Source organism: Oryzias latipes, chromosome 7 (assembly GCF_002234675.1).
Source record: "Oryzias latipes chromosome 7, ASM223467v1".
NCBI lineage: Eukaryota > Metazoa > Chordata > Actinopteri > Beloniformes > Adrianichthyidae > Oryzias > Oryzias latipes.
The window spans coordinates 26,963,451-26,986,990 of NC_019865.2; the positions used below are offsets into that span (position 1 = coordinate 26,963,451).

At 41.1% G+C, this 23,540-nt stretch overlaps 1 protein-coding gene across 2 annotated transcripts; it reads right to left on the reverse strand.

Moving 5' to 3' along the window:
- Window positions 1-112: 112 nt before the first annotated feature.
- ccm2l (CCM2 like scaffolding protein) lies at window positions 113-22,055 on the reverse strand. 2 transcript variants are annotated; one of them, XM_020704928.2, is made up of 11 exons: window positions 21,839-22,055; window positions 16,803-16,970; window positions 16,643-16,726; window positions 16,289-16,469; window positions 15,208-15,812; window positions 11,994-12,123; window positions 11,043-11,106; window positions 10,562-10,718; window positions 8,919-9,057; window positions 1,979-2,126; window positions 113-1,377 (listed from the first exon to the last, which is right to left on the reverse strand). In XM_020704928.2, exons 1-11 carry the CDS (start codon window positions 21,866-21,868, stop codon window positions 1,245-1,247), a joined length of 1,839 nt encoding a protein of 612 aa, XP_020560587.1. In that variant the 5' UTR covers window positions 21,869-22,055; the 3' UTR covers window positions 113-1,244. The 2 variants fall into 2 exon arrangements, with proteins under 2 accessions (XP_020560587.1, XP_011475956.1); XM_011477654.3 differs by having other exon boundaries at window positions 16,289-16,472.
- Between the last annotated feature and the right edge of the window lie 1,485 nt (window positions 22,056-23,540).

Consider the following 23,540-nt stretch of genomic DNA (forward strand, 5'->3'; position numbering starts at 1 on the left):
GGCGTGGAGCAAAACCCTTCCTCCCTTTCCCTCCTCGTTACTGAGCGCTCAGATGCTTTTTTGTCTGCTCCTCATACCCAACCATTTGAATAAAGAATTACCCAGAAAAGCATTTCTAAGCTTAATTTTCTTTATACAACTGCATTTCAACTGCATGGATTTCTGCAGTGAGATTGACCACTAGATATAGCTGCTCTATGATGGCAGAAAAAAGCCTAAGGAGTATGAAATATAGGAAGACACAAGAAATGCTCAATAAACGTGTCATTCATATGAACAGAAAGCCTTTTGCATAAACAGCTTTACATCTTTTCCCTTAAAAACTATAAACTTGTGATCTCTATATGCTACATGAATATAGTTAATCAGTTTCTGACAGATTGTTTTATGATTTTTTGAGGAAATTCACACAATGTTCTTCTGTTACATAATAATGCTGCGAGTGTAACACAACTCCAGTCAGGTCATTGACTCTATGTGGCTGTGATCTTCAGTGATGTTGGCACAGAACAGCCCCAGAGAGTGGAGAAGCAGTGCATCATGGGTAGGTCATAATCCAGCCAAGAGAGGAACAGGTCAATACAGGACTGAGATCCATCCATCCATCCATCCATCCATCCATCCATCCATCCATCCATCCCAGATTCATTAAAGCCATTACAAATTTCTTTCTTTCAGCCTTTTTAGCTTTGACCTCAGTTCAAAAGCAACATACTCAACTGCTACACTCAGATGCCCCCTTGTGGTGACAGACAAACATTACAGAAATATTGATCTTTCTATAAATGTACTGATACACAGTATTCCACTTAGTGATTCATAGAAACAAGATAGGATGAAGTGTCTTATCCTTTTCAAGTATTTTTTACAACCACAATAAAACATTCCAGTTATGAAGCACATCTATGAGACACATTTTCATGTCTTCACCAAGAACACATTAACTAAATTACATGTTTTACATTTGTCTTTACTTTTTAAAAACATATACAGGCATAAAACAGTATGCCAGCCAAAACCATAATTTATATTCCTAAAATTGTTGTCATAAACCGACCCCAACTGTCATCTAATAACATCTAAGAATGACATTTTTTTCACATCCACCTGTATCAGCATCCCTAAGCTTCCACATGGCTTTTAGCATATTACAACATTTCAATCAGTTCTGGATAGAATGCAGATTACCAATGTGCTGTTGGATCTTTGCTCAAGACCTCTGAATTAGTTTCTTCATTTCTCCATCAGAGGTAGTAGTCTTCCTCTTCAATGTCGCCATGAGTTTCCTGGAAACCAAGTGCTTGGATGTCATGGGTGATGTCAGAGATGCGTCGGTTAAAATCCTGAGACCCTGAAGCCAGGGATCCACTGTCGTACCTGCATTTAATGAAACCGTTTAAAAGACAATTGCAGGTTCCTTTATTATAATTATTAGTAAATGTGCGTGTCTTGTAAATAACAGTAAAAGAAGAAAACAAATACTAATGTTTAAAGATGTCAAGATGTTTTCTTTTTTTAACTTCTTCCCACTTTTCTAACATTCATTCATTTACTAATATGTTTGTTCCCTTTCGGGGTCACAGGGCTGCTGGAGCCTATCCCGGCCACTTCAGGGTGAAGGCAGGGGACAATTTAGAATGACCAATGAATCTATGAAGCATGTTTTTTGACAGTGGGAGGAGAAAAACCCACGCATGCACGGGGAGAACATGCAAACTCCACACAGAAGGGTCCCCCATTGATGTTCTGAACCAGGGGGGGCTGCTTGCTGTGAGGCAAGAGGGCTAACCACTACACCACCATGCAGCCCTTTTCTAACATCTTTACTAAAATTTAATAACATGAAATTTACATGAAATTAGAATTTTAGGCTTGTTTAAAAAAAGGCAGCTGTCACTTGTGTCACACAGATTCACATCCTGATTTTGGGCCTTAACTTTAAATCCGGAGGTTGCATTTGCAGAAGTGACACACATACCCTCTCACTGCTGTGGCTGAGGTGTTGCTCATACTGCGTTTAATGCGTCCAAAGCTGTCGGTTAAAATCCCCCCCTCCCGGATTCCTATGCTTTCCAGAAAACTCTCAAACACTCCGACATCTTTGTCTGGGATGAAGGGGCGCATGCCTGGGACACAAAAACAAAGAAGAGAGAGGATTTTTCATATTCTGTTATAATGACAAACTGATTGTTCCACATTTCTTTGTTTTCCGTCTCCTGATCAGATAAATCCAATGACTGCAAAGTAATTTGTGGTATTTTGGCAGTAGTGGAAGTGATGTCATTGGCATAAAACATGCAGTCAGTCAAAACACACACACACACACACACACACACACACACACACGTGTTTCAAAGTAAAGGTGGGAAGGATTCTGCACACCCCAAGTACCCTTAAGGGTGCACATATAGGCAAGGCAAGGCAAGGCAAGTTTATTTGTATAGCACAATTCGTACACAAAGTAATTCAAGGTGCTTCACAAAACAGAAAAATGCATTAAAATCACAATACATCATAGAAATAATCAACATAAAATTTACTTTAAAAGAAAAGGAAAAAAAAAAGATTTAAAAAGAAAGGAAGGAAAGAAAGGTGCAGATAGGACCTTTCAGTCATATACACGGCTAAACAGAAATGTTTTAAGTCTAGATTTGAACATGAACACAGAAGAGGCCTGTCTTACGCCTTCAGGGAGGCTGTTCCAGATTTTAGCTGCAGAATATTGAAACGCTGATTCCCCTTGTTTAGTTCTGACTCTGGGAATCAACAGGAGGCCGGTCCCTGAGGTCCTCAGAGTACGAGATGGTTCATATGGCACTAACATGTCAGAGATGTACTTTGGTGCGTGGCCATGGAGAGACTTGTACACAAGCAGAGCTGCTTTGAAGTCTATTCTTTGAGGTACAGGGAGCCAGTGCAAAGACCTGAGCACAGGACTAATGTGATCATACTTCCTGGTTTTGGTCAGGACTCGAGCAGCAGCATTCTGGATGTACTGAAGCTGTTTTACAGCTCGTTTGGAGAGGCCGGTGAGCAGGCCGTTACAGTAGTCTAACCTACTGGAGACAAATGCATGGATAAGTATCTCCAGGTCTCGCTTTGAAATTATGTTTTTGATTTTGGCAATGTTTTTCAGGTGGTAAAATGCCGCTGATGTTACTGACTTGATATGGCTGTTAAAGTTCAGGTCAGAGTCCATGATTACCCCTAGATTTCTGACTTGATTTGAGGGTTTAAGAGACAGAGAATGAAGGTAGCTGCTGACAATTTCTCTTTGTTTCTGTGGGCCAAAAACAATAACTTCGGTCTTGTCTGAGTTTAGCTGGAGAAAGTTGTTCTGCATCCACGCACTGATCTGTTGGAGGCAGTGGCTGAGTGAATCCACCGGCCCATATTCACCTGTTGTCAGTGACACATAGATCTGAGTATCATCTGCATAGTTGTGATAAGATATGTTATTACTGCGTATTAACTGCCCTAGTGGCAGCATGTAGAGGTTGAACAGAAGGGGTCCCAGGATCGATCCCTGGGGCACACCACAATTCAAGCCCATGTAGTCTGAGACACAACTCCCAATTTCAACAAAATATTTCCTGTCTTCTAGATAAGACTTGAGCCAACTTAGGGCAGATCCAGAGATGCCAACCCAGTCTTGGAGTCTGTGCAAAAGGATCCCATGATCAACAGTATCAAAGGCAGCGCTCAGGTCTAGCAGGATTAAGACAGAGACTTTGCCATCATCAGTGTTCAGGCGGATGTCATTGGTTACCTTGATAAGAGCAGTTTCTGTGCTATGATGGGGTCTAAAACCTGACTGGAAAACATCAAACGAATTGTTTAATAAGAGAAAGTCAGTGAGCTGTTGGTAGACAACTTTTTCAAGGACTTTTCCTAAAAATGGCAGATTAGAGATAGGTCTGTAATTATTCAGTACAGTGGGATCAAGACCGCTCTTTTTCAGGAGGGGTTTAATGACTGCAGTTTTTAAGGCCTCTGGAAATATTCCAGATTGAAGAGACATGTTAACTATTTGAGTAATTGATGGCAACACACTGTTCAAGACAGACTTTAGAAATCTAGTGGGTAACACATCAAGGCAGCATGTAGACGAGCTCAGACGGGTGATGGTCTCTTGGACAATTTGGTCAGTGACAGGTACAAAGTGAGTCAGCTTAGAGTGAGTAGGTGGCCGTTCGATAGTTATATGTGTTGTGGAGTTGATGGCTTTTTTAATGCCCTGAACCTTGTCATTAAAAAATACAGCAAACTCATTACATTTAGGTGTACAAACCAATTCTATTGGTAGCTGGGTTGGAGGGTTAGTTAATCTGTTAACTGTTGTGAACAGGATACGAGAGTTGCTGCTGCAACTTCCAATTATTTCAGAGAAGTACCTTTCCCTTGTTCTGCATAAGATCTGGTTATAAGCGTACAACTCCGCCTTATATATTCCATAATGAACCTGGAGTTTTGACTTGCGCCACTTTCGCTCGGCTCTGCGGCACTGTTGTTTCTGTGCCCTGACTAGATCATCATTCCTCCAGGGAGCTTTCTGTCTATGTTTTCTCAATTGAACTTTCATAGGGGCAATGGCATCCAGAACATTCAAGATGCTAGAAGTAACAGAATTCAGCATTTCATCAACATTGGCACCAGAGACGTTTTCAGGGTTTATCATTTCTACAAACTGTGCCCTAGTGCTCTCATTTATTTGTCTCCTTTGGACAACTGCAGGGCCAGGCGGTGGTTTGGGAGCAACAGACAGGTCAAAGAATACACAGAAATGATCAGAGAGGGCGACATCAACCACACTGACATTGTAAATAGTAACCCCCCTTGTGATGAGCAGGTCCAGAGTGTGCCCTCTGCTGTGGGTGGGGCAACTCACATGCTGAATTAGACTAAAGGTTTCAAGGACAGCATTGAGCTCTTTTGCATTTCTGTCATTGACATTATCAACATGAACATTAAAATCACCTGTAATGACTAGACCATCAAAGTCTGTGCTCACAACTGAGAGCATTTCAGTGAAATCATCAATAAAACTTTGGCTGTGCTGAGGAGGTTTGTACATAACTATGCAGAGTAAGGGAGGAGTTTGTTTTAACTCAATCTTAAAGGACACATACTCAAATGATGAAAACACACCAAATGATAGTCTGCGGGTTGCAATATTATCTCTAAACAGTGCAGAAACGCCTCCACCCTTTTTATTTTCTCGTATTTCCGATTCATGTTTGTAGTTGGGGGGAGTTGATTCGACTAGAACTATATTTCCTGTGTTTTTGTCAAGCCATGTTTCAGTTAAAAACATAAAATCAAGATTAAAAGAAGAGATAAGATTATTGATTAAAAATGATTTGTTGCATAAAGATCTGACATTGAGTGCAGCAAGTTTGAGATTAGTTTCCTTGGGACTGGTCAAAACCTTCTTGCAAGGGATGTGAACTAGATTTCTTTGATTGGACAGTCTAACTGCCCTTTTTTGCATTCTACGTGGTGCAACTACAGGTATAGCACCAGAAGGAAGCTGTTCATCACAGGGCCCCAGTTTGACATAACCTTTCCTAGGACACTGGGGGCCCGTTTCATCCTAGCTCCGGGGAATAGTACGTCTAGAGGCACGCAGGAGAGGTTGAGTTGAGGGTAGTTTGGGTGATGGACCGGGAGGAGTGGGAGCTGGACGGGATTTGGTTGAACGACGGAGGGGGCGTGTTGGAGGGGGTTTGGATGAAGGCCGTGTTGGAGGGACTTTGGGTGAAGGATGAGGAGGGGGCGCTGGAGGGGTAGGAGAGCTCCTGTGTGGTGTGAGGCTCACAGGTGTTAGGGGAGCTATCTTAATTCCTGACCTAATGAGGCTATCAAAATGGCTAGGTAGGGCCATGGGTGAAAGTGGGGGGGACGAAAAGGAAAGTGAGTCTTCACTGGGAGTAGATGTAGCAGGGGGCGCCCACAGCTGGTCAGATGGTGGAATTTCTGGGGCCAAATCTGGTGGTTGTTGTTGTGGTTCTGCAGCTGGGTCCTTAGCTGGCGGTAGTTGTTGTGGTGCTGGTGCAGGTGAGTCCTTAGATGGAGATGGTTGCTGTAATGCTGGTGGAGCTGAGTCCTTAGGTGGAGGTGGTTGTGGTGCTGGTGCTGCCGGATCCAAGTCATTGACCGGTGTTGGTGGAGGTAGTTGTTGTTGCCGTTGTGCTGTGGTTCCTGGGACACTGGCTCGGTCCTTCCTTGCTGCCTTTTCAGGGCCTTGGCCTCTATGCCCCAGAGCGTGGAGGAGGTTCTTCACTAACTCTCTTGCTCCACCTCTGTTCAGGTGTGGGCCTCTTCCCATGAAAAGGTCCTTTCGCTTCCAGAATGTATTGAAGTTCTCAATGTAATGCAATCCTCTGGAAGCACACTCTCTGGAGAGCCAATTGTTCAGCTGAAACAGACGGCTGAACTTGAGTGACACCCCATCGATGTTAGGAAGAGGTCCGCTGATGAATGCTTCAACCTCTACTTTATCAATCTCTTCAAATAATTTGATGAAGTCTTTTTTCAAACGTTCGGACTGTTCTTTTCTGATATCGACAGCACCTACATGGATGATTATTCGTTTAACTCCTTGGTACAAGACTTTAGATACGAGTCCTGTAATCACTGGAACAGTAGAACTTGGGCAACATAAAGTTTGCATTCTTCTGTGGCTGACTCCACTGATAGCGCCATCTCCAAGCAGCAGCGTATCTCTGACCTTGACGTTTGGCACAGATTTTCTTTCTGCCTGTGCTTTGTTGCCAACATTATGACTCCTTCTCTGTGGTCCAATTTCACTGTGTTCTTCAATATCACATTGTGTTAGGGGTAAAAATCTGTTTGTGAGCTTTATTTCGGATGTTCTGTCATCTTTACGCTTTGGCTTAACACAGAGTTCCTCCGCACAAAGTTTTGGAAAGGACACAACATCACTCAGGTCTATGTCACTGTTATTCTTCTCGTTTGTGGTAAGAGCAGGCTTCTTACCACCCGATGTTACTGGAAGGGTCTTGTGAAGTCCATTTTCAGTTTCCAAAGTAAATATCCGTGTTTGTAGCTCTTTTATTTCTTGTTGGTAGATCCGACAGCGTTCACAGTGGAAGTTTGTTTTTCTTCCTCTTCCGGACATGTCGCTGGCTTGTCAAAAATATTGATTTGTATAGGTAGAAGTCACAAAAAAGGATGACCAGTCTGATATTCCAGGATGTGTGGAAGAAGTAAAATGATTAAAAATGATTAATTAAATGATTAAAAAGCAAATAAAGCAGGAAGCAGCAGGAGCAGGGAAAAAAGCGTCTGCACTCTTTTGCATATATTTGAAATTCTGTTATACCATGGGCTCGATTCCGATTGGCTGCTGGGTGTGGATTAAAAAATGATCATCCACAGTGATAACGCATGCCCTGTGTCGGACGATTCAGGCTTCCACGGCGTGGGTTAATTTCTGTTATACCATGGTTCGGGTGAATACTCGATTCTGATTGGCTGTTGGGTGTGCATTAAAGAGTGATATACCACAGGATGACCGCACGGTGAAAAAAGAAGTTCCGGTCACCTGGCTTAAATGTTTTGCATCACTGCGCCGGCTTCTTTGAAACAACCTTTTGCTTCATCATTTGGACAAAAACAAGCGGTAAGAGGGGAACTTTCTCTCTGAAGTGATGCTTTATTTAACCCATCGGAAAGATCAGCATATATATATCGCTTTATATCGCAGAGTCTTGACTGCAGCGGTGGTGTGGCGTGACACAGACTATTTGTTACGTGGTGCGTCGTAACAAATAGTTTGCTTTTTGTGAGAAAAGTGATCCAAATTGGAAAAAAAAACAAGAATTAAGGACTAAAAACTGGTTACTATTTATTTCTTTTGTAAGTGACCATGGTATAAGCGGGTCAATGGCCTTCGAAGTATGAATTATCACTTTTGAACGCACTTCGCGGAAGCAACTGTCCTCGGCTTCACGTCGGACGGTTCAGGCGTCAAAAAGTGATAATGCACACTTCGTCGGCCATTAACACTTACTTATATTACGCTAAGTTTCATCCTTGTTTTGCAATAGTTGCATGCTTCTTTTTTTCATTTCATGCTCTGCAGAAAACGTTATAAGTCAGTTTTTTTTTTCTTTCACCAAGAATGTTAGGTTTAACTTTCGACTACAAGGAAAATCTCTGGCTGGAACTCAAGTCTTGGAACATGACTTTGTAATAAAACATTCACAGAAGGTCAGATTCAGCATATTCACTTCATCCACCGATGCTGAACTTCAGTTGATAAAAACGGTGGATTTTGACTCCAAAAGATCATCCAGCTTCCTCTCTCCACTGAAAGTGAAGCAGTAAGGAGGGATGGACAAGACTTGTTTTACACATATTAAAGACACGTTTTTTTCCCCCCTAAAAACGATATAATCATAATTAAAAGACCACTGCTTTGAACATATATCCAAATCTTATCAGAGTGGGGAATTGAACTTTTGAAAAACATCTTTTGTTGTGCAACAGCAGCTAGCAGATCTTTAGTGTTGTTCTCCAGATGCACTAAGCCCGGACCAAAACTGTGGAGCCTAACCCTTCGGCAGTGGGGCTACTTTCTCTGTCATACAAGTGTTTATGATTAAAATAAAATTAAAAAAGGATTAAATGTTTCTCTTAAATTAAGAAGATTACAAATAATTCTCAGTAGTTTTCATAATTCTCTAGCAGCGTCTGTTCCACACTCTGGCTGTCTTTTTCACACTCATGGACATAGAGTGGACGCCTGAGGCTCATCCGGATTCATTTAAAGGATGTACATTGACAGGTGAATGCAGTTCACTCATGTCTTCCTCCGCCGTGTTGTTTGCGGTTCTCCACAAATGCCAGTCAATACTTTCTCTCTCTCTCTTCTGGGAGCCAGTGTCTCTCACCCAGCAGCAGGAACTTGCGGTTTTCTCCGTAGAGATGCAGCAGCTCAGAGCAGAAGTGGTCGATGTCGGATCCCAGCCTGTATTCTCTCAGCAACACTGCAAAGTGCTGCAGCTCCACAGGAGTCAGCTTGTTACGCAGCTACACACAAACACACACAGACACACACAGTGCTGACTAAACAGACAGGTAATGAAATCAGAATTTCATTGTGAACATTTGACTACATTTTTAAAACCCCGGATTCTCAATATTTATAATGAGGCAATCAACTCAGATGAATAATTCCACCAAGCAATAATAAAAATGCACTGAAATTTGCATTTTTTCATGCTATCCAGGTCAGCTTTTTGCCTTTAGTGAATCATGGTCTAACATAGTCTGTCATATATTCAGTTTGCAGTTTTTAGAAATACAAATTAAACTTTTTCTTCTTTTAAAAAAAACAACTTTTGGAGCCTCATCAGTAGAAACAGGGACTCCACTTGAGTTCAGTAGCGTAACATCCCCATGTGCTAAGCTACAAGGATATGGGAACCAATAGGAATATCACTAGCACTGCAAAAACACAAAACATTATTAGTATTAATAATTATGAGTATTTGTTTTAATCTAATAAACATCCTTTTACACTTGAAATAAGGCAAAACTACCTAACTTGTACCTTTTTAATAAAAACAACGGTCTTTTTTTAAGAACATCTTGTTGAGTTGTTTGATTTGTAAAACATCTAATTATAATTTTTTACTCATAATTTATAGATACATATACTCATATATTTATATATAATTTAGATAACTTTTCATAACTTTATATTTTACTGTATAATTCTAGTCTTATTTTCATTAATTGGTCTAGTAATAGGGGTGGTTGTACTGTTTAGCATTTAAAATATATATTTATTTGAGGAAAAGTATCGTCTCTATGTATATAAATCTAGCTATTAAATAAAACTATTTTTTAACAATACTAACTTTATTAAGGCAAAATATTTCTAATTGTCAGAGCACTATACCTAAATATGAGTGTTTATAGTGAATTCTAAGATAAAACTTAGTCTTTAAAAGCAAAACATGACAACGTAGTCTAATAAATATTACAAAGACAAATTCAACTAGTTCTATTGGCAAATTTCTTTCAGTCATAACAAGAGAAAAACATTGTATTCTATATTTTTAACTGGTTTTGAGGACATTTTTTTTCCTGAGTTGGTGGCTTCAAGGAGGAAAAGATAAATATAATATGTAGCCATCCCTCTTCATGACCTGCTGAATCCCCTGCGGGGTCACAGGGCTGCTGGAGTCCACTCAGCTACTGTTGGTGAAGGTGGGGAACACCCTGAACAGGTCGCCAGACACACACTCACCTATGAAGCATGTTTTTGGACTGTGGGAGGAAGCCGGAATGCCAGCAGAAAACCCACACATGGGTGAGGATAACATGCAAACTCCACACAGAAAGATTAGAACTTGTGGGGTGAGAGTACCAACCACTATGCCACAGTGCTGCCCCAGATGGAAAAAAATAATATTACATTTTGTATTTGTAACTTTGGTTGATTTTCCTGAACAAATCAAACCAGTTCTTCTTCAAAGATGCTCTCTTTTAATTAGCAGAGGCGATGATGGACGTCGTCCACACTCACAGTGATCATGTACTCCTGCATCAGCTGCAGGGCAGGGTTACTGTCTCCCCCATCGCTGACTGACGTCAGGCTGCGATGAGAATCCTGCAGAGAGACAGACGAGCTCTCGCTGTAGGTTTCACCGTAGTAGAGCTCAAAGGCATCCTGGGAGCCGTCGCTGAGAGACAAAGAGACAGGAAGCCTTTAGTCTGCTGACAGCTGGAGGTGACGTGTCAGTGCTACACCAGTCTGTGCTTTTGATCTTAGTTCTTTTTTTTTTTTTTATATAAAGGTGGTGCTTCTAAATCAATTTTTAACTGCCATTACAGAAACAAAGATAAGGAATTAGGCATAGGATTTCTCTAAAAATGTGTGTTTGATCATTGATACTTGGTATTTTATTCACCGTGTGTACGTCTAATCTGTGTTTGTGTCAATTCCATTGAAAAAAAGCAGAAAAAATATCCATTATGAAAGCCCAGTCATGTTCAGAGTAACTCACTATGAGCTGCAGCAGCTGAACTCTGGATCATAACTGTAGGACATGTCAGTCAGACAGCTGTCACCTGCAACCAGAACCACAGGAACATTGGTTTTTTGTGTGTTCCCATGCATTTCTGTGCTTATAACTTCTGTTGTACCCGTAATGATCACTACATTTATTTTAAAAACATGCCTTAAAATAAAAATGTTATATTTTTGTTGGAAAAATTTAAAAGAAAATGCCAAACTAATATGACGCGGTCCAGAACAATGCTTTGTCTTTTCCAGTGTTTGTCTTGATGGTCATATTTGCTCTTAGCATCTGAAATTCATTTTTAAAGTGCCTTTGAAAAATGATTACTCTATGAGATAATGGTCTGTTTCCATTTGAGGGCTTTGAAGAATGATTTTAGTGATGGGAACAAAATAAATGTTTATGATTAAATATGTTTTAAACTATATTTTAGGAACGTTTTTCTTTCATTGGTCTTATAAACATGAAAAGTAAGCAGTAAGTCAGCAAAAAAACAAAAATTAGATTAAGATTTATGAGCCAAAAAAGTGCGATTGCAAATTTCTGATAATAAATTAGTTTAAACTGTAAATTTGAACAGTTGTTAATGCTCATTTTAACAACACGGCAAAAACAGCCCCCCTAAAAATAAGCTAAATTTTGTAAAAAGGTTCTTTAAATGTGCAAAAAAAAACAAAAAAAAAACTGCCAATGGGGTAAAAAAATGGCTTTACGCAGAATTCTTGTTTTTTAGAAAAAATTCTAGTGACTAAGACAAGTTTTCTTAAAGCACGATCAGTTTTCTATTAAAAAATCTCTAGCCAGACTATAAATACAATTTTTTTTCTTCAAACAAAGATCTTTTTACTTTCTTGTGATTTAGTTTTTACAGTGTTAGCATCCAAAAAATGAGGACATCTTAACAAAGCACAATAAACAGCAAATGTGGGCGCTCACTCCTCTGCAGCCAGTAGCGGTCCGGCACGGTGTGATGAAAACCCGCTCTGTCGACACACTCAATGATCTGATGGCCGTAAATGATCTGGAACATCTGACAAATGAGAGAGCAGTACTCCTCTGCAGCGTCCTGCACACAGAGGTCACACAGGAAGCTGGTTAGCACATCAGCCTCAGTTGGAGCAAAGATTTTCCCCTTAAGTCGCATTTGTAAGTTGACCTAACCGGATCCGTGTTGGCGCTGCATTCGTGGGAAAACTACCAGCAAGGATGTGAAGCAGCAACCAGCAAAGCTGTGTCAGCAGGCACCTGCTGCCGCAAAGCCATCAGGGTGAGAGAATGACATCCACTGCTGCCAAGCCAAATAATTACAGCAGCCACACGATGGTAACAATCACACAGAAATACTCCCATCACACACACACACATGCAGCCTACTGGGCTGGAAAGGTGACGCAATGGTCCAGGTTATAAAACAGTGCAGTCTCAGTCGCTGCGCCTCATCAGAACTGTCCTAGTTTCCACTTTTGCAGCAGGAATGTGACACTGATGGACCGTTAAAGATATCACTTGTGGTTTTTTAATTCTCACAATTGGCATAAAAAATAAGGAGCACACCTTGAAGGTTTAAATGACAGAGGAAAATAATCACTTCTTTGCAGATTTGGAAAAAGAGTTCAACAACATGAAGAAAGTGACACTTTTAGTGGACAAAAAGTCAAAAGAAAGTTGCAGCCCAATTGGGGGCTGGAACTTAGTAAAATGCTGGAACTGGACTGGACTGACATGGACAGGAGTGGACGGAGAAACCCGAGGGACAAAAAAGGGTCTCTGTGTTGCAGAAATGCTGAGAGCCGGCTTTGCTTCAGTGTTTGGTGAGATCAGGGCTTGGTGGGTAGAAACAAATGCAGATTTTAAGTCATTGCTGCTGTCCATCCTCGTTCCAATTTTGTTAACAGACATGACAGGACGAAGGGAAAGGGGTGTCAAATTCCCTCAAAGGCCAACGGCATGCTGGTCATCCTTGGACTACCTGCTGCTGAAGCCTTTATGTTCCATTTTCAAAGTGTTCCCAATGGTCTTTTGATTATGACTATGCAGTTTTTAGCCAAAATATATATATAAAAAAAACAATAGTTGTTTTCTAGAACATCAGAATCAGAATCCTTTATTTTCATAGTACATAATAATACAATGAAATTCTAGCCGCCTTGGAGTGGTAAATACTGTAATCCAATCAAATTAAGTACAAGAAACAATTAAATACAAGTATGAATAATAGAATAAAGTGGAGTGCAATAAAGTGCAGCATAATAAATGTTGTGTGTGGAGGTAGATGAAAACTCAGTTATTGCACAGAAAGTCAGTTTTTGCACACACAAGTTGTCGATTTGGAGCAGATTGGGGAGTTCTGCTGCATAATGCATTATGTACAGCGCGTGTAAACAGTAGTGAAGTGTGTGTGTGAAACAGTCAGAGTGGGGTGTGGTTAGAACATAGTGTCTGCAGAGCGGCAGGAGTTCATCAGAAATTTGCCTTTGAGTCGTATAAGCGGGACTGTTGTTGTGAAGTAAGCCTGCCATTATTTCCCATTTTCCCGATGTTTAACTCTCTCCTGCTTGCTTACAGCCCCTCACAACCCCACCCTTACATTACCGATGCAACAAAAATGCCGAGCAATATTGGAGCTATCCAGCCGTAGAGTTTTGAGATGCCAGATCAGACGAGGAAAACAAAGACGTACATGAATCTGCAAGTGGATGCATCAGAAGAAGCAGAACAGGGAACACATACGTCACTACTACCAGGCATTTATTTCATCTGCTCCTGATTCACCACAATTTGAATAAAGAAATACTCACAAATGCAGTTATAATCCTAATTTTCATTGTTTATGTCCTGCATCATTAAAAAATGCCACAAGAACAGGTTAAAAAAACACCTAAAACACAATTTTTATCAGAGCGGGTCTTTAAATGTGGGTGCTTTGAAAAAAAATGATACTGCAAAGTCGGAGTCAGTTGGAAAAGCAGGCTGTCGGACCTTTAGGCCTGCAGTTCGGCACCTTTAAAGTGGAGTATTAATTGCTCGGTCATTAAGACAGAATGGGCATGTTGGAGAATGCAATACCTAGCTGGAAGAGCAAACCAATCAGCAAAACTCTATGAACGTTTGAGTCAGTCACTGACAATGAATCCAACTTGAAGCAGCTTGTCTGAATCTCAGCAGAAACTGGTGTTTGACCAACCAAACTGAAAGCTTAGTAAAGGTGCCCACACCTAATTCTCACTTTCTGTGACAATTTTTCAGGTGTTTTCTTGTAAACAACACCTATTTGCTAGTTGATACACTTAGTCTGCTAGTTCCTCCACTGAGTGCCTTAACCCTAGTGCTGTCTTGGATGACCCCTCCCTTACGTTGATGTGTTCTCCCTACCATGACAAAGGTGGATAAAGGTGGAAAGATTTCATGTAATCGATGGACACCAGTGAAGATCACAAATCATTGAAGAAAAAAGGTTCAGCGTACTGTCTAGTGGGTCTAGATGACCCAACTCCCAATGGTAAAGTGCCTAGGATAGCACAAAGGTTACACTCCCACCCAATGAAAATCGTGGAAGACACATAAAAAATAAACTTAAATTTCATTTCTGAGTATTTTTTTTCCAAAGCGTTGTGAATCAGGAGCAGATGAAGAAAATTGCTGTTTAAAAAAGGAGCTTATTTTTTATGTAGAAATATGCTGGGCGGGCTACAAGCTCCCTGCTCTGCTCCATTCTGATGCATCCGCTTGCAGACAAACAGATCCACGAACGTCTTTGTTTTCCTCATCCAAGGCGGTTTCAGGCTCACAATTATATGGCTGGATAACTCCAATATTGTAAGCTAGCAGGAGAGAGTATAAACAAAGGGATGATGGGAAATGAGGGCAAGCTCACTACGGGTCAACAATCCCACCCACAACTCGGAGGCAAATTTCGAATGAACTCCTTCTAGGAACTATGTCCTAGAAAACAAAACTTTTCTTTTTTTCCTTTCTTTTTTTGACAAAAAAACAGCAAAAGACCTGTGGGAACACGTTTACAATAAATCAAAAGATGATCAGAGTGGGTCTTTAAGGACTATATTTTTCTCAAAGAAAGGGGCAGTGTGTTTTTTCTTCCCGTGACTGTATCTGTGCTCTTCCATTTTCTTCATCAGGTCAGGAACCCCACCTTGTTCTCCACAGCCAGGATGACCAGGTTGCAGTAGGCGTCCGGACACGGCGTTGGCTCCAGTGGGTTGTAGTTTCTCCTCTCCCAGCTGCCGTAGGTTTTGCCTCTTTCCCAGCTTCCTGTGTAGGCCTGCCGCCGCTCCCAGCTGCCACCTGCTCCTCCTCCTCCTCCTCCTCTCCTCTCCCAGCTCCCACCTCCTCCACCTCCATGTCTCTTCTCCCAGCTCCCTCCGGCACCTCCTCCCACTCCCCAGCTCCCACTCATGGGTCTGGCTCTGCGGTTTTCCCAGCTTCCCCCTGTTTTGCGTGTTTGTTGCCTCCTTTCCCAACTCCCCACTACTCTCTTTCTCTCTAAACTGCCACCTCCACCTCGTTCTCCTCCTGTTCCTCCACCTCCTCTTTCCAGATTCTGATTTTTGTCGTGGTTGCTTCTGGACAGGGATGGCCTCCAATCCACTCCACAAATGGTGTGTCTGCGCTCCATTGTGCCCCCTGCAGGGCGAGGGTCAGCATTGCTGCTCATGGTTTGACGTCTCCTATCAATGCTGGGCGGCTTTTTCCTCTCCAGACTGTCCTCTCCAGCCACAATCGAGTCAACATTCAGACCTGGGGGATCCAAAAATACATAAAACACATAAAACATAACTTACTTATATTATGTTAGGTTAAGTTAGATTAGATAATGGTTTCCATGTCAACATTTGTGTTATTGTGCTATCTTTTAAAATGTTGTTGTTAGTAAAAAAGTTACATTTCCAAAAAGTCAATACTTTAGAAATAAACGTATGGGTCATGTTTTGTATCCTGCATACAGGGTGGACATAAGAATGAAAGATAAATCGTAAACTGGTTTACAGTTCAAAAAAGACCACTTTCTTGCTTTTTCAAAAATTATTTCTTTTGATCTTATCAAGAATATTTTGTAGACCTTCCTCTATTGTATCATTGTATGTTTTGTTGCTTAAAGGAATTGTCCTACATAGATCAAAAGCAATATGTTTGATGATGTAACTTTCACTATTTTAGAATAACATTGACTAACTGTCCTTGTTGTCTTCTGCAGCAGAGTAATGGTTCCTCACCCGTCTTCAGGACCAGCAGGTGCAGTGCATCATCTCTCAGGTAGGAGGCAGCAGCAATCTCATGTGTGGGGATCCTCATGAGCAGCTTCTCATTGTTCCTCCACGTCAGCAGCAGACAGCGAGCGGACAGACTCAGGATGCAGTCCTGATCCTCGCTGGTCTTCAGGGGCAGCACCTTCAGCTGCTGCAGACATCAAGCAAAAAGCCCTGAAAGCTCCCGCTTTAGCCGCTGAGCTGTGGTGATTTGTCCTGATCTCTATCATAACCACAGTGTTGTTTAGTTACAGTTCAACTCTAAGCCCCGCTCCTTCATTTGTTACCAACTGTGTTATTGAGAAGTTATTGATTGCCAACCCTGGCAGTGTCCAGCAGCTGCAGAAGTTCATCTCTGCTGGAGGGATTTAATGAAACGGAAACCCAGGTCAGCTGACCAAGGAACTGAGAGAAGACGAGAAGTAAAGCAGTTAGTGGAGATGCAACATCTGATCCTCTTCTGTTCTGGAAAACGACCCACCTTAACCTCTTTTTCCACATAATCAAAGATTAGTCTTTCAGGGTGGATGAGGAAGTCTGGGGGGTAGAGAGGTACGGTGTGCAGCGGGCGCCGGTAACCGCTGCCACGGTCTGTTGGCCTGTGAGCAGATTTGGACCAGACGAGGCGCTTAATAGGTGACACGAAAGCCTGAGAAGAGATTGAATAAGGAGAATAGTGAAATCATGGGTATGTTTTTAAAATGTGAACATAATTAGTTTTTTTTTAAGAATACTCTTACCTTTTGGAGAAATAAGGCCATTAAAAGGTGAAAGGTTGAATGGAAATTCAAGAAAGCATTCAAGCTTAGGTTTAAAGAACTGTGAACCTTTGGAGGTTACAGTCAAATTAGATAAAAATTCTTTTCTAGAAGATAACTTGTGTTTTTTAGGAACTTTAGGAAGATGAATGAACATGGCACCTGGGCTAAGCAGGAAAGACTACATGGGATTGCCTTCCTGTAGGCTCACCACCGGTATGGACCATAAGGAGGGGTCCTCCATAAGGAGAATAAATGGTATACTTATATAACACTTTTCTAGCTTGCTTTAAGACCCAAAGTACTTGACAGTCCACTCTATAACCACCAAGCCACCAAGAGCAATGTGGTTCACATGGGTGGGTAAGGCAGGAACCCAACTTGTAATCCTCTAATCAGAGGTCGACCCTCACCTGGGGACTTCAAAGGTCATGACAGTGGTTAAATAACAGTGATACCTCCGAGAGTGTGATCAGGAGGAGTGGCCTGCCTGATCTGAACTCAAGTGGCTCCTTAAAATTGAACTTCTGTGCCAGTTATAGTCCATTGGGAACACAAGGATCTCCATCGGTGCACGTAATACCGGGACAGTCAAGTCAAGGTTAAAGTGAGTGGAATCAGAAGTAGCACCTCCAAGCCATGGCCACAAACCTTAGAGGGGTAAACAAGTTGTGCACCCTCTTTAAGTGGGTAGATAAGTCTTGTCTTAAATGGAGGAGTTTAAATAGTTTTGTTGAAGGGGTTATGATGGATGGAGTATGAGAGTGACAGCAGATAGGGGCAGGAGCTGAATTTGCTGTCTTGATCCACTGTAGTGAAGAAGGAGACTAAAAGCAAAAGCTCTAAATTTAAAAGTCAGTCTTTGTTTCTAGCCTCACCTGGGGTCATGAACCTTGGGTCACTTCAGAAAGGATAAGATCTGGGATTTAAATATTTCAAACAGAAGAGTTGTAAATGGTAAATGGTAAATGGCGTATACTTATATAGCGCTTTCTACCTTCTTACGAAGGCCCAAAGCGCTTTACAGTCACAGTCCCATTCACCCACGCACACACACATTCACACACTGGCGGCAGCTCCGCTGCCGAACACTGGCGCCAACCTCCCACCAGAGGCAAGGTGGGGTTCAGTGTCTTGCCCAAGGACACTTCGACACATGGGCGTGCAAGGCGGGAATCGAACCTGCAATCTTATGATCATGGGTCGACCGCCCTACCGCTGCACCACGGCCGCCCGTTGTGTTCATATTCATCCTATTGAGACAATGCAGTTTCTGGGGATTATTTTAGGTTTAGGACTGAAATGTAAAGAGCGACCAGAGGCAGATCAGAGAATGGGATAAACTGAATTGGTTCATATTTTGTTTTGAATATTATCAATACAGTAAATCGGTTGAAGATGCTAACAACAGCTTTTCAGTTTTGTGGATGTTTTATTCTACTTTTCTTTTAGTTCATCATGGTGTTGAGACACTGACTTCACACCAGCTGAAGGGGGACTTTCTAGGATCACAAGGGTCTAGATCTGTAAGGACATTGAGTCATGTTGAGGTTTGGAAATGTTTTTAGGGTTTGAATTGAATTAATACAAGCTTAATTAATAAAAGTCAGTTAAGCCCTTATGCACGCTGCTTGAACAAGCATAACTCTTTGACCAATGGCACGAGTAACGTCAATCCAGCTGATTCTGATAGTGCTTTTCTCTGCGTCAGAATAAATTACATTTATTGTGTCAATGATTAAAAAGCTATGGTAATTCAAAGAACGACATAGGAGCTTTAACATAAATGTTAAAGGGTTAAAATTCAAATTTCTGCTTCATAGGCCAATAGCTCACAGGTCACAGGTCAATATAAAAGTAAATGCAAGGGCATATTGTATTTGCCACCTTAGGACCAGTTCAAATAATAACTTTTAAAGATTATCTTGCTCTAAAAGGACATTTGACTGATCCTAATGCAAAGAATTGCAGTTCCTTGCGTGGTGGGTAGATGTAGTGCTGCAGTGGGATTGGAAGTCAGGTGGAGATTACTGAAATACAGTACATTAGCTGCATTATTAAATTAATTGTAAGATTATAGTTCGGTTCTTAAACAATTGAATTGAAGTCAACAGAAAAACTGAATAAGACCCTGTTCACTGAGATGCTTTTGTGTTTGTATTTGCATGCATGTGTGCACCTGGTTGTGTGTGTGTGTGGGTGTGTGGGGATGGGTGGGTGTGTGTGTGTGTGGGTGTGTGTGGGTGTGTGGGGGTGGGTGGGTGTGTGTGTGTGTGTGTGGGTGTGTGTTAATGACGTATATGCCATTGGCTATTCCAGCAGTGATTGACGGGTGAGCAGTCATCTTTGACAGCTCACCGCTGAGGTTAACTGACAGCACAACACACACAGTTAGCACCCGCTGACACAAGCACACATTAGGGAAGCTTGGCTCGACAGCACACAAACAGCCCTAATGACAAAAAGGTGATTGAATTCAGACAGAAATGACTCTTTCAGAATAACTTCTGTTCGGACGAGTTCCGATGAACATTTCAGTCGTCAGCCTGAATGAAGAATGAAATTGCAGCCATAATGACCACTTCTTTCTTGTTCCTGTGCGTCTTTAAGGAGAGCAGCAAAAGGGAAATAATTGTACTTTTTTAATGAATGTGCTTAAACCACCTGTCCCCGTCAAAGCAAGCTTAACTTAATTAAATAACATTGCTTCAGCAAGAACACCATTGTTTCTTTTTAACAATGTTAACTGTTTTCCAAACTCTAACTTCAAGAATGTTCGTTTTTAGTGCTCAGAAGAAGCTCTGAAGAATAGAATTAAAGTGAAACGACCAAACGTTTTAGTTTGGTTTCAGAAAGACAAACATTTTGATCGTTAGAACAATCAAAAAGAACAGATTTGCAGCATTTCTTGGCTTTCTTTGAAAAAAATGTGATTTCAACTATTTATAGCCTGTATTCCTTTTAGGATTTAAAAATTGCATTATACTGTTGATAAATATCACAAATTTGTTTGTTGCAGTCAGTCAGGGCTTGATATTCAAGATAAAATGATTTTTTTTAAAAACCCTCATCTGCAGGGTAAAGTAAAGTCAATCTGGTGTTTCAGCACTTTGTGATTGACAGATCTACAGAAAGTACCTGAAGACTGTTTTGTTTTTTAATCGTATTAAGATGAAGAATTCCAAATGGTAAAGCCTGCTCCTAAAGGTGCTTTACACCTTCCCCCAAAAAGTACAAATCACACTCCCTGCACACAGTCACACACATGTTGAAACAACATTGACTACACATCTATGATGCAAGATGTTAACTGTGCATCCGGGATTATTTTGGATTTGATTGTCTCCCATAGACACATGCAGGCAATTGATTTATCCCCTGGACAGATCATCTCTGGTTTCCATATAGGATTCTAGAAAGCAAAACGAAGTCTGAGGTGGGATGAGCGTGGAGGACAGAGTTTAGCACGATAAATAGAAGTTAGCCAATTAGGAAGGAGAAGGTAAAGTAAGAGCTTTATTTCCAACAATGAGTTATAGTTGAGTCAGTTGTTAAGAATTAAAATAATCAAGCATTTTGTACAAGCACCGAAAAAAAATAATACATATATATATATACACAGATATATGAAACTATTTTTGAGACACTTTAGTATACGGCCGCCATCTTTACGAATGGCTATCTTTTTTTATTTTTCTCAAAGCCAACATACTATTCTGAAAGAGGGGATAGTAAGGTAGATCCATTCCAAATTTGCTCCTTGTACTACCACATGCACGATTTATTTAAAATATCAACCTAACTGGCTCCGCTACTATCTCAGTTGCCAATCATGAAACATGCTCATAATACACACATTGCAGCTATCACAAAATCAAAAGAATTCACATAAACAAATATTTTTCTCTCAATAGTCATAAATTCAAAATAAAGGAATACATCAAAAAGCTTCAAAAACCAGAGTGTACAAAGGTTCATATTTTGTGCAGAAAATGGCAGTCAGTGGGAAACTGCTCACTTCTAAAATCAGATTTCAGGGGTCTTTTGAGAAACGACATTTGCCATATCCTGGTTGGTGACAGTATGTGAATGGTAGATCGGTGGCTTGGTCTTGCCCAAGAACACTTCCAGACAAATGGGCAGGAAAGCAGAACCCTAACTTGCAATCCTGTGAGTGCTCTACCCAAACGCCATGGCTACCCAGGGTATATCCGGAAGAAATTGGGGTAAAAACTACAAAAACTTTTGCAAATTTGTTTTTCTTGTAAAAAATTATTAAAAACTTGTTTAGGACAGTTTTTAGCACACCCAGATACTGTTCAGCTAATGTCTGATTTCTAAGTCATGATATTTTGATGAGCCTCGTTTATGTGCTTGTTCTCAACTTGCAGCATTGAAATAATCAGAACAGCTCACTTAATTACTCCTGCAGTAAAATGCCATTTTTTTATAATTTATGCTTATGAGGTCCATCTGAGAGTCTGACAACAAAACCAAAAGAGTTAAAGGCAAGTTCATCAACTTTCGGTTGAAAGCTTTCTGTTTTTCAAAAAGATGCATCATTTTAAACGTGCTATTGTGTGATATTGTACAGATTTTACCTTCAGTTCCCTTCAACCATCCATGTCTTGCTTAGTTTCAAAAAATTTTAAAGCTCTTCACCAATCATTAATTATATCTGGTCTTGTAAGATACTCATGGAATATTACTCAAAAGTAACAGAAGCACACAGCAGGAAAAGTCAGAGTCATTACAGTACCTTCTTGGGTTTCTTCGGTTCATAGTCCATTCCAGCTGTTGCTCCCTGGTCTTCTTGTGGGTCAGAAGGTATGAACCTGCTAGGAAATTATCTTTCAGTTAAGAGTTAGTGGCTGCAGTGGCTTTTTCCCCCATTTTGTTTTCTCTTTTACTCTGTTGGAGTTATGCTAATGTCGGGTGCTTCAGTTCTTCAACACTGATTGTCCTTTTACCGCCTCTCCTGGGGCCACACACATACACGGAGAGAACAGGAAGTAGAGGAAAGCCACTTCCTGTCCGAAAGGAAACTCCACCAGGGACTGATAACATCCATTCCAACTATGTTGATTACACACACACACACACAAAGTTTTACCTGCAGCAAAAATGTATCCAATAATACTTTGAATGTATGAACTAAACTAACCTAACTTGAACTAATTGTGGTTTATACTGAGCTTGTTTACGTGCATATGGAACATCAGATACCTGTCTGACTATTCAAGTTTTTTCTTGTCCAACAGCAGAGCAAACAGATCAGAGCTGAAGACCTCGTGTGTTGGACACATTTTACTGTTACAATAAGAGGTTATGAATCTTCAGACACATTAGGTGCATATTTGTATAAACCCCTTTTGTACTTTATTTATATTATGTGATTTGAGTATACATTTTTTTAGTTAAACTGGATGGGAAACAGAGAAGAAAAGAGGTGGATGTTAGAGATGGGGGATGAGGGTACAAAAGAAAAGGGAGAGAAAAAAGGGGTTCAAGAAGTTGGAGGACGATTGCAGAAGTGGGGGGGGGGGGGTATTTTCACAAAGACAAGAAGTTGCTGGAGGTTTATCATTATCACTGTCAGGTGTAGATGTTAGTTAAAAGGGGTGGGGCTTGTCCATGCACATACTCAAATGTTACAAACATACCTGCTGGCTATATAGCTCTAACACACACACACACACTTACACAGCATACGTCTTTCTGTTACGAATACTATTGGTGCAAAGGTGAGCTGAGTCTTTGTGTTACTGTGGTGGATGACGGATTGTAAAAACACGAGGAGTGCCGGTCACACTTACACCTAGACCACCGCTGAAGGTGAGGCAGCAGAGGGCAACCAGAGCCCCCGAGAGACACCTGCGCAGGAGCCAGAAGGATTGCCACAGGGGCGAAAGCCCCAGCCCAGCTAGAGAACATCCCTCCTGCCGCCCCAGGGGGCCCAGCACAAGGCCCCACCTCCTGGAGAGCCCCCCTAACCCCAGAGAAGCAGCCCACCACCCAAGAGCACCTTGGTCCCCCAAGGGAGATCCGCCCCGTGTGAAGTCCAGTAAAGAGTAATGCTGGTGCCAATCCCACCAGCCCAAGAGGAAGGCGCCCATAAAAAATGGGGGTAAAAATGGGTTGATCAGTTTTTTTTTAAAGTCACATGGAAACAGGATAATTTTAAAGTATTTAAGTTATCAGATATAGAGTTATTAGATTTTAACAAATGGATTTATTCCTGATAAATCAACATTTCAGGGGATGTGCCCACTGCTCACGAACACATAGTTTTGCCTTTGGCCATATTATAATGAAACTCAGGACATGACATGATCCAGCCACTGTTTCCCTCACAGAGTACTAATATGTTAAATTACTATAGGTTTGATTGCTTAAAATGCTAATTTTGTGAAAAACAGGTGGAGGTTTCAAAAGTTTGAAAGCCGACACGTATTTCTCAG

Coding starts and splice junctions, on each gene's coding strand:
- ccm2l (XM_011477654.3), bottom strand. CDS start 21,868: ATGGACTATGAACCGAAGAAACCCAAGAAG. Junction 16,473..16,642: donor AGCTGCTGGACACTGCCAGG/GTTGGCAATCAA, acceptor TGATGTCTGCAG/CAGCTGAAGGTGCTGCCCCT. Junction 11,107..11,993: donor CCGCTACTGGCTGCAGAGGA/GTGAGCGCCCAC, acceptor TTCTGGTTGCAG/GTGACAGCTGTCTGACTGAC.